This window comes from Coregonus clupeaformis, unplaced genomic scaffold (genome assembly GCF_020615455.1).
Source record: "Coregonus clupeaformis isolate EN_2021a unplaced genomic scaffold, ASM2061545v1 scaf0497, whole genome shotgun sequence".
NCBI lineage: Eukaryota > Metazoa > Chordata > Actinopteri > Salmoniformes > Salmonidae > Coregonus > Coregonus clupeaformis.
Genome location: NW_025533952.1, coordinates 70241 through 81517, shown reverse-complemented (window position 1 = coordinate 81517; position 11277 = coordinate 70241). Strand labels below are relative to the sequence as shown.

Below are 11277 nucleotides of genomic sequence, written 5' to 3'. Positions count from 1 at the left end.
AACTGCAATTACATTCTTTAATTTAATGAGGTGATGTTTTGCAGTGCTACCAGGAGGGGGTAGTGTGACACAACAACCAGGTTTGGCAGAAGGACTCCAGACCAGTGGTCCCCAACCTGTGGTCCTTGGGGGGTGGTGCAGGTGGTCCTCAATTACTTTTAGATTGTAGTATTTTATTATTCAAAAATAATAACAGTTGGGAGTATTAATGGTATTATAAGCAATTTTACATTCCTTTTCACAATGCAACTAGTTTATAATAATAGACCTTTACAGGCTTTGTTACATTCACATCTATTGATAGAATTTGACCAGCAATATATTTGATGTGAAAAAAGAACAGCGACTCCGTGAATGGTGGTCCTCAAGAGCTTTGGACGGTGATTTGATGGTCTCCAGAATGGGAAAGTTTGGGAACCGCTGAGCTAGACAGTCACATCTGTGTGGTAACATGATAGGATGGAAAACCAATGATATACAATGATTCTGCAAACCCAAAACAGACTGATTATAATGTATAGTATATGACGTTACATTGAACTAATCACAGTAATCAGAGACCAACTCACACACAGTATATACAAAGACACACACAAACAAAATACATTCCTAGGTGAAGAAGTGTCTTAGTCCACAGACTAGGAGACAGGCCTCAGCGTCTTCAGATTAGGTGAAGAAGTGTCTTAGTCCACAGACTAGGAGACAGGCCTCAGCGTCTTCAGATTAGGTGAAGAAGTGTCTTAGTCCACAGACTAGGAGACAGGCCTCAGCGTCTTCAGATTAGGTGAAGAAGTGTCTTAGTCCACAGACTAGGAGACAGGCCTCAGCATCTTCAGATTAGGTTCTACAAGAAAGAGGATGGAGGAGAAGGGAAGAGAGAGATCAGAAAGTATGGAGGAGAAGGGAAGAGAGAGATCAGAAAGTATGGAGGAGAAGGGAAGAGAGAGATCAGAAAGTATGGAGGAGAAGGGAAGAGAGAGATCAGAAAGTATGGAGGAGAAGGGGAGAGAGAGATCAGAAAGTATGGAGGAGAAGGGAAGAGAGAGATCAGAAAGTATGGAGGAGAAGGGAAGAGAGAGATCAGAAAGTATGGAGGAGAAGGGAAGAGAGAGATCAGAAAGTATGGAGGAGAAGGGAAGAGAGAGATCAGAAAGTATGGAGGAGAAGGGAAGAGAGAGATCAGAAAGTATGGAGGAGAAGGAGGAGTTCCACCTGAGATAATGATGTGATGATGGTCCTATGATGTAACTACAATAAGATAACAGTCATTTATTACAGACAGAAACACAAAAACATGCTTCCATTCTGGAAAACAGTTCCTCTTCGATCTGGGTAGCTGTGTTTTTATTTGACCTATATTTTAATCATTACACATATTCAAGGGAGGGAGCAAAGAAAACTGTCTTACCTAGATTCACTCAAGTCCTTAACAAGATGGTTTTCATGTTCAACAAGAGCTTTGAGACAAGCTCCCGTCACTTCTGGTCCTTTGGGGATGACTGCTTTCAGTAGTTTTCTCATTCGGTCCTGTTCAGTTGTTTCAGCTGTTATTCTGGAGTGCTCTTCTTCACCAATCATGTTCTTTGACCACAGATCATCTGCTATTGGCATTGAGTTTTTGGTTCGCTGAATTAGTTTAGCCCAGTGTTTCTTCAGAAACTCCTCAGCAGGAATGTCAGGGACTGTTAATGCTGAAGGGGGGGTGTCAATTAAATTAATATGGCTTTAGGGTTAACAGCAGCTGTTTCTACATCTTCCAGTCTCTCCAGTTATCATTCCTCTGATAGCCATTTATTGTATAGAGCCGACTCCAGGGTTGTGGTCTATTCCAATTAAAGTCAGTCAATTTAAAATAAAAAATTGAAATAATAATTTTTCCTGTTAGGTTTATTGAGAAGTCATTGAAAATATATTATTAATGTTTTATCAACAATCTACTCAGAATAATCTAATGTCAAAGTGGACATGTCCCCCATACATTCAACATCTGAAAGGTCCCTCAGTCAAGTATCGCATTTCAAGCACAGATTCAACTATATACAAAGACCAGGGATCTTTTTGAAAGCCTCATAAAGAAGGACAGTGATTGGTAGATGGGTAACAATAACACATCAGACATTGAATATCTCTTTAAGCATGGTCAAGTTAATAATTATCCTGTGGGTGATGTATTAAACCACCCAGACACATCAAAGATGCAGTCGTCCTTCTGAACTGAGCTGCAGGACAGGAAGGAAACTGTTAGTGATGTCACCATGAGGCCATTGGTGATTTTAAAACAGTTAACGAGTTCAATGGCTGTGATGGGAGAAAACTGAGGATGGATCAACAACATTGTAGTGACTCCACAATAATGACTTAAATGACAGAGTGAAAAGAAGAATACAAAATATACAGAATAAATATATTCCAAAACAGAAATACCTTATTTACATAAGTATTCAGACCCTTTGCTATTAGACTTGAAATTGAGCTCAGGTGCATCCTGTTTCCATTGATCATCCTTGAGATGTTTGAACAACTTGATTGGAGTCACCTGTGGTAAATTTAATTGATTGGACATGTTTGGGAAGGAACACACCTGTCTATATAACGTCCCACAGTTGACAGTGCATGTCAGAGCAAAAACCAAGCCATGAGGTCGAAGGAATTGTCCGTAGAGCTCAGAGACAGGATTGTGTCGAGGCCCAGATCTGGTGAAGGGTACCGAAACAGTTCTGCAGCATTGAAGGTCTCCAAGAACACAGTGGCATCTATCATTCTTAAATGGAAGAAGTTTGGAACCACCAAGACTCTTCCTAGAGCTGGCCGCCCGGGCTAAAATGAGCAATCGGGGGAGAAGGGCCTTGGTCAGGGAGGTGACCAAGAACCTGATGGTCACTCTGAAAGAGCTCCAGAGCTCCTCTGTGGAGATGGGAGAACCTTCCAGAGGACAACCATCTCTGCAGAACTCCACCAATCAGGCCTTTATGGTAGAGTGGCCAGACGGAAGCTACTCCTCAGTAAAAGACACAAGACAGCCCGCTTGGAGTTTGCCAAAAGGCACCTAAAGGACTCTCAGACCATGAGAAACAAGATTATCTGGTCTGATGAAACCAAGATTGAACTCTTTGGCCTGAATGCCAAGCGTCACATCTGGAAGAACCCTGGCACCATCCCTACGGTGAAGCATGGTGGTGGCAGCATCATGCTGTGGGGATGTTTTTCACCGGCAGGGACTGGGAGACTAGTCAAGATCGAGGGAAAGATGAATGGAGCAGTACAGAGAGATCCTTAATGAAAACCTGCTCCAGAGCGCTCAGGACCTCAGACTGGGGCGAAGGTTCACCTTCCAACAGGACAACGACCCTAAGCACACAGACAAGACAACGCAGGAGTGGCTGCGGGACAAGTCTCTGAATGTCCTTGAGTGGCCCAGCCAGAGCCCGGACTTGAACCCGATCTAATATCTCTAGAGAGACCAGAAAATAGCTGTGCAGCGACGCTCCCCATCCAACCTGACAGAGCTTGAGAGGATCTGCAGAGAAGAAATGGGAGAAACTCCCCAAATACAGGTGTGCCAAGCTTCTAGCATCATGCCCAAGAAGAATCGAGGCTGTTATCGCTGCCAAAGGTGCTTCAACAAAGTACTGAGTAAAGGGTCTAAATACTTATGTAAATGTGATTTTATTTTATATATACACATTTGCAAAAATTTCTAAAACCTGTTTTTGCTTTGTCATTATGGGGTATTGTGTGCAGATTGATGAGGGGGAAAAAACGATTTAATCAATTTTATAATAAGGCTGTAACGTAACAAAATGTGGAACAATTCAAGGGGTCTGAATACTTTCCGAATGCACTGTAACTCATGTTTACTTACTTGTTGAATGGGTGGCAGTGATGTATTCATCTGAAAGATAAACAAAATGAGGTTATATCACTCTAAATAGCATCTGTTACAAAAGTACAAAGTTATGATTGACATATGCTCCTACCTTGTGATACCACTTCTTTCCATGCAATCCTCTCATCATCACCGAATAACTCCATCTCAATGTCAACCCCTGTCATTTTCACAACCGCCTTGAAAAAGCTTGGTGTGGAGTCTCTATGTATGAGATGAATCTTCTGGAGAGAGATGGAGAGAACGAGAGAGAGATTGCTTGCAATGTAAACATATGTTTCCCTTGCCAATAAAGCCATTTGAATTGAGAGCCATCGAGCGACAGAGAGCAATGGATAGAAATGTGACTTAAATGTCAGATTCATGTTCTTAGTCTACTAAAACTGTACCTGTGGATTGATGTAGGTAGAACAGGGAATGTTCAATCTGAAGTAACTATTCAGTTTGAAGGCCTGCTCTGGTCTTGAGATGAGAACCCTTGAAGACCCTTGAGACTTTTCCTGTTGTTCCACAGCCTGCGAAACGAGGCATGGAATACACAGCCAGTCAATGTATAGTCTTATTCAAACATTATTCAGAAAACTAGCAACACACTATTATCTTCATGTTATGAGTGTCAACATAAACCGTACCACTGCTTAGTTAAGGTCACCTATAAAAGAATGGTACCTCACCTGTATTTGGCTGGGGTTACTGGGGAACAGGTATAGGCGTGGAATTAGTGTTTCCTTTTTCACTGTCATATAGAGCATCAGCTCACAGTGGACATCTATGTTCCACCAAAAGATATAGCTCAGTATAACAGAGATAACTGAGAACTTGGGATGGAGAATCTTAGCATGGAATCTGGTGACCTCATGCACTTCCTCAACAGACACTCCATGTTCCTCTACATGAAGAATCTTCATCTCATTCCTCAGGGAAGGGTTGGTCCCTGAACAACACAATAAAAAGGAGACAGAAAGACAAATATTGTATTATTCATCCAACTAAAACACAAAGAATATGCAGTATCAGATCACAGTAAACTCAAACTCCCAGAATATTCATTCATTCATTCAGGAAGTGAAACTCAGTTACATGGAAATGTCTTTCTGAATACTATGTCAATATGGTTTTACCTAAACAGACAAAGTGTGGCAGATGAACTTCCTCCAGTTCACCTAACTCCATAGTGATGTCCAGCAATGGACCACCTTGTCCGTACTGCATGTCTTTCAGAAGGTGACTGTAGGGATACCAGTTCCTGAAGTGATACTTCAGAATGACATCTCTGTCACACACCCAGCGGAGCCCAGACACTGTGCACTCATAACGCCCTTTGGGTGTCCTGTGCCTGAGGGCAACAACAAGATATGGTAGAGCGGGTCAATCGTCAAATGGAGAGGTTGGATTAGAAGCCTATTCCCAAAGGTAATGGGGAAATACACTAGCAAGCGGAATGAAATGTTAAAAGTAGTTATTTTACCTGAAGATTGTCACTTCCTGGACAGTGGAAGTCAAGGGTTCAATCTGAAGCCAGTGTGTGGAGTCCTGAACAAGGGCAAGCATCTCAGTTATACATACAGTGGGGAAAAAAAGTATTTAGTCAGCCACCAATTGTGCAAGTTCTCCCACTTAAAAAGATGAGAGAGGCCTTTAATTTTCATCATAGGTACACGTCAACTATGACAGACAAATTGAGAATTTTTTTTCCAGAAAATCACATTGTAGGATTTTTTATGAATTTATTTGCAAATTATGGTGGAAAATAAGTATTTGGTCACCTACAAACAAGCAAGATTTCTGGCTCTCACAGACCTGTAACTTCTTGTTTAAGAGGCTCCTCTGTCCTCCACTCGTTACCTGTATTAATGGCACCTGTTTGAACTTGTTATCAGTATAAAAGACACCTGTCCACAACCTCAAACAGTCACACTCCAAACTCCACTATGGCCAAGACCAAAGAGCTGTCAAAGGACACCAGAAACAAAATTGTAGACCTGCACCAGGCTGGGAAGACTGAATCTGCAATAGGTAAGCAGCTTGGTTTGAAGAAATCAACTGTGGGAGCAATTATTAGGAAATGGAAGACATACAAGACCACTGATAATCTCCCTCGATCTGGGGCTCCACGCAAGATCTCACCCCGTGGGGTCAAAATGATCACAAGAACGGTGAGCAAAAATCCCAGAACAACACGGGGGGACCTAGTGAATGACCTGCAGAGAGCTGGGACCAAAGTAACAAAGCCTACCATCAGTAACACACTATGTCGCCAGGGACTCAAATCCTGCAGTGCAAGACGTGTCCCCCTGCTTGAGCCAGTACATGTCCAGGCCCGTCTGAAGTTTGCTAGAGTGCATTTGGATGATCCAGAAGAGGATTGGGAGAATGTCATATGGTCAGATGAAACCAAAATATAACTTTTTGGTAAAAACTCAACTTGTCGTGTTTGGAGGACAAAGAATGCTGAGTTGCATCCAAAGAACACCATACCTACTGTGAAGCATGGGGGTGGAAACATCATGCTTTGGGGCTGTTTTTCTGCAAAGGGACCAGGACGACTGATCCGTGTAAAGGAAAGAATGAATGGGGCCATGTATTGTGAGATTTTGAGTGAAAACCTCCTTCCATCAGCAAGGGCATTGAAGATGAAACGTGGCTGGGTCTTTCAGCATGACAATGATCCCAAACACACCGCCCGGGCAACGAAGGAGTGGCTTCGTAAGAAGCATTTCAAGGTCCTGGAGTGGCCTAGCCAGTCTCCAGATCTCAACCCCATAGAAAATCTTTGGAGGGAGTTGAAAGTCTGTGTTGCCCAGCGACAGCCCCAAAACATCACTGCTCTAGAGGAGATCTGCATGGAGGAATGGGCCAAAATACCAGCAACAGTGTGTGAAAACCTTGTGAAGACTTACAGAAAACGTTTGACCTGTGTCATTGCCAACAAAGGGTATATAACAAAGTATTGAGAAACTTTTGTTATTGACCAAATACTTATTTTCCACCATAATTTGCAAATAAATTCATAAAAAATCCTACAATGTGATTTTCTGGAAAGAAATTTCTCATTTTGTCTGTCATAGTTGACGTGTACCTATGATGAAAATTACAGGCCTCTCTCATCTTTTTAAGTGGGAGAACTTGCACAATTGGTGGCTGACTAAATACTTTTTTCCCCCACTGTATGTAAAGAAAAAAGTATTTAATAAGATTATTTCATTCATTCAGATCTAGGATGTGTTATTTTAGTGTTCCCTTTATTTTTTTGAGCAGTGTATATTTGTTTTTAAACATTTAATCGCAGTGGTGTCAATATACATATTTTTTCTTCATTTAGTGAATTTTATTTTTTTATTTTTTATTTCACCTTTATTTAACCAGGTAAGCCAGTTGAGAACAGGTTCTCATTTACAACTGCGACCTGGCCAAGATAAAGCAAAGCAGTGCGATAAAAACAACAACACAGAGTTACATATGGGGTAAAAAACATAAAGTCAAAAATACAACAGAAAATATATATACAGTGTGTGCAAATGTAGCAAGTTATGGAGGTAAGGCAATAAATAGGCTATAGTGCAAAATAATTACAATAGTATTAACACTGGAATGCTAGATGTGCAAGAGATTATGTGCAAATAGAGATACTGGGGTGCAAAAGAGCAAAATAAATAACAATATAGGGATGAGGTAGTTGGGTGGGCTAATTTCAGATGGGCTGTGTACAGGTGCAGTGATCGGTAAGGTGCTCTGACAACTGATGCTTAAAGTTATTGAGGGAGATAAGAGTCTCCAGCTTCAGAGATTTTTGCAATTCGTTCCAGTCATTGGCAGCAGAGAACAATAACATGACTCATTTCTTTATTTTATTCAGTTCAATCCAGTTCAATTAAACTGAGTCCAATCCATTCAATTCAATTCAACAGAGTCCAATCAAATCAATTCCAATCCATTCAATATGATTCAATTCAGTTCTTACTGGCGATTTCCAGAGAGGTGTAGGTGTGTCCGCAAATGTTGTCATTTATTAAAACTGAACTTGACATGACAATGTGCTAATCCTCCTGCAACCTTTAGACCATGCGTGCTCACAGTTTCTAGTGGTTGAAGTCTTGCATTGCAAGAAGGCAAAAGTAGCCTAGTAGCTTTGTGCAGATGGGGAATATATGACGAGACTCTTATTCAGAACAAAACAACCGGTAGCCCTAGCTAAATATAATAACAAGATGCAATCATTTGCTGTTAGTGAGAAGAGCGAAAATCGATGTATCTTTACATTCTAAAATAATTAGAAATATACATATATTTCCTGTTTTTATTTCATTTCCATGATCATTACAGAATAAAGCCTATACTCGCCAAAAAGCCTATAGGCCTACAACAAGTTAGGATTGGCTACCATTCGTCCCATCTCTCATTTAATAGGACCCACTTCACAGTAGTAAATAGATCAGCTACAGTATTTCCAGCAGCCTATTTTGCTCTATGCGATCCGATCCGAAGCGCAGTTTAACGTTAGAACAGACGATTCACCTTTACCATTGACGTTTATAGGCTAAGCCAGAATACTGAAACGTGACATTTCTTGCATAGACAATATTTCATTTATAAACATAATACATTATCATAATCATTGCATAATAAATTCCTCACCTTTTCTGGCCATGATGAGTTCATATTCCCGATGTAGCCATACAACAAATTACCATGCGCATTTCTCATTTAATTGGGGCTATCAGAGAGGCTATTATTTAAAGTGTTTGCTCTATGCAGATGACAGGGTGCGCGGCGCGGTGTATAACATACAGCAGAATGTAACAGGTGAACAGACAGATGATCTTTTGTATTGAAGTGTGTAGGCTACCAATAAACTCTAGTTTATTTTAATTTTTTCGAGTAGACATTGTTTCAGAATTTGTGTGCAGGGCAGCATATTTAGTTTCGGGGAAAAAGTGAATGCAAAACATTACTGCATTCAAACGATCTGTTTACAGGTCCACATCAATTTGCAATTGTTTTTGTCTTTCAGAAACGGTCAGATAAAACTACAGCAAATGTCACTGTAAAATAAAACATTCTGCCAACACCTCCAAAGACATTTGAAGTTCGCCATGGATATTTCCTTTAGATATACTGTCTGGGCCTAATTCCAATACTTCCCAACTATACAGCAAATAAGGACGTTATTGTCACCATGAAGGGTGAATGATGGGCGTATTTCACGTGGAGTTATAACGCTCATTGTTACTCATCAAACCACAACTGAGTGAGACAAATAAAACCTTAGTGGTTTGATGAGTAAAACTAAAAACCTAGCTACAAAGAGACCATTAGAACAATTCAAGTTGCTTTAGCGATGGCAAATATACTTTGAAGTGTTCTAATGGTCCTCTCTTTGTAGCTATGCTTTTATTTTTACTAATCAAACCACAACTGAGTGAGACAAATAAAACCTTTTGGTTGAATTCAATATCTGACACTAGCAGTAGGCAATACTCACCAATACGCCATCCATCCTCAACAGCTCCCCCTGTAGGCGGATCGGCAACATTGCTTTTCTGCAGAATGAACAAGTCGTGCTTTCCACCTGGGCACTATATTCAATAGCGTCTTTTGCACATAACATAACCTATCACCTGCTCATTAAGAGTAGAAGCCTTCTCTGTTCACATAGCCTAGTTGAACTCGTTTTGGGATGGTGCTTTTATGGCGATGTGGGGGGCCGTCTATTTCTCCGTTCGTATTTGATGGCAAAGAAACCCCCTCTTAACCTGTTGCGCGATGGTGGAAATTGTATGTTACAGTACGTTTTGCTGATGATTGCATCCAAAACATTGGCTCATCGAGGGATGTGAGATGCCGCCGCTGGCCGATCGGCAAGCTCCGGCTGAAAAGTGCCCGTTGCCAAAAACCCGAGGATGGATAACACTTTGACGTGCACCCGAATGGCATGGGTTTGCCTTTCTAAAGTAGGTCTTAAATCCTCTCAAAGATCCTATAAGATTGGTTTTGGGAAATGATATCTGATGAGCCAATCTCTACTTTCTGCTAAAAAGTCCCACCTGTCTCTAAAAACGTGCTCCCTGAAATGCCATATCTTCCAACAGAGCAGATCAGCCATCTCTCATTGGATTTCCATTATCTCAGTCTTTTATAGTATGTACACAATAGTTTCACTTTCACACGTACCTCTAATTTAACAAATGACTGTACTTTATATGGATTATTATCGTTACAAATGCACCGATGTGGTCAAATGATAGATAGCCTGTCAAGACGTTGCATGACTTCACAATGTAAATACAATAAAATAAATAATGTTATTATTACGCTCACAATTAAACACATTTTCAACATACAGTATATTTTCCCCGTTCTACGCTTGACAAGCAGTTCCCTTATTCCACCACTTGGCACTGATCGTGGTCATGGTCATGGGGCTGAACACTCTCAAGCTAACATTTATATTGATCAATCTCACAACTATCTAGTAATCATTACTTTTAATGCTGTTAACAAATGTCGATGCTATAATATTATTTGTGCTATAAAGGCGATGGACTTTATTGCTTTTTTCATATTGTTAAACAACATTCTAAGTCTGCTAACATTTCCCTAATTAAATGTTACGCAATTTCAGTATTAAAAAAATCACTATCATCATTGATCTACAATCAGAGGTGGACCCGTTCCTCTACTTCATTATAAATGGACTTCCTGTTTCAACACAGTGGGCGGATTCAACACCCATAGGTTCATGTAAAGTCTATATACACTTAATACAAGTATTCAGCCTATAAATTAAGATTCTATCTAGTAAAACTGCAATTACATTCTTTAATTTAAAAAAGTGATGTTTTGCAGTGTACTGTCGTATCGGGTGAATGGTGGCAATTATTGCTGATGAACAAAGGAGTCCGCTCATACTGAACTTGGATCATAAGGTTTATTCATATCGCAAGCTTCAGCATAAGTGACAGGTGACATGCCCACCGGAGAGCGACGCCTCAGAATGGCCGCTCTGACTTCTTCTTCGTTTAGCCCCCTACTTATAAACAATGCAAAAAGAGGGGTGCTCCCTCTTCTGGCCAATCACCAGTCTCCCCTGTCTACAACACACTTCCTGTCTGTTGTATGTGGCGTTACACTAAAACATTCCCTCTTGATCAGGGGGCGGTGTGTTCATTAGGGCGATATGGGCGACGCACTGCCAAACGGGAAAAGGAAGGGATTTTTTTCTAATCAATTATATCACGGCAACAGTAGTTATCAGTGTTCTAATCTAGACGTCTGATCTGCCACTAAATGTCCAATCAGGCTAAAGTCGTGCTTCAAATGTCCCCGCCCGTTTTGGGGCGTTTCAATCAGGTTGAAAATCGCCCAGAAGTCTCTCATAGCCTCTAATGTAA

At 40.8% G+C, this 11277-nt stretch overlaps 1 protein-coding gene across 1 annotated transcript; it reads right to left on the bottom strand.

Moving 5' to 3' along the window:
- Window positions 1-753: 753 nt before the first annotated feature.
- On the bottom strand, window positions 754-5437 carry LOC123484915 (NACHT, LRR and PYD domains-containing protein 1 homolog). Its single transcript, XM_045215699.1, has 8 exons — window positions 5355-5437; window positions 5008-5222; window positions 4561-4820; window positions 4276-4401; window positions 3978-4110; window positions 3863-3892; window positions 1409-1691; window positions 754-844 (listed from the first exon to the last, which is right to left on the bottom strand). The coding sequence occupies exons 1-8, from the start codon at window positions 5435-5437 to the stop codon at window positions 838-840; spliced, it is 1137 nt and encodes a 378-aa protein (XP_045071634.1). The 3' UTR covers window positions 754-837.
- Between the last annotated feature and the right edge of the window lie 5840 nt (window positions 5438-11277).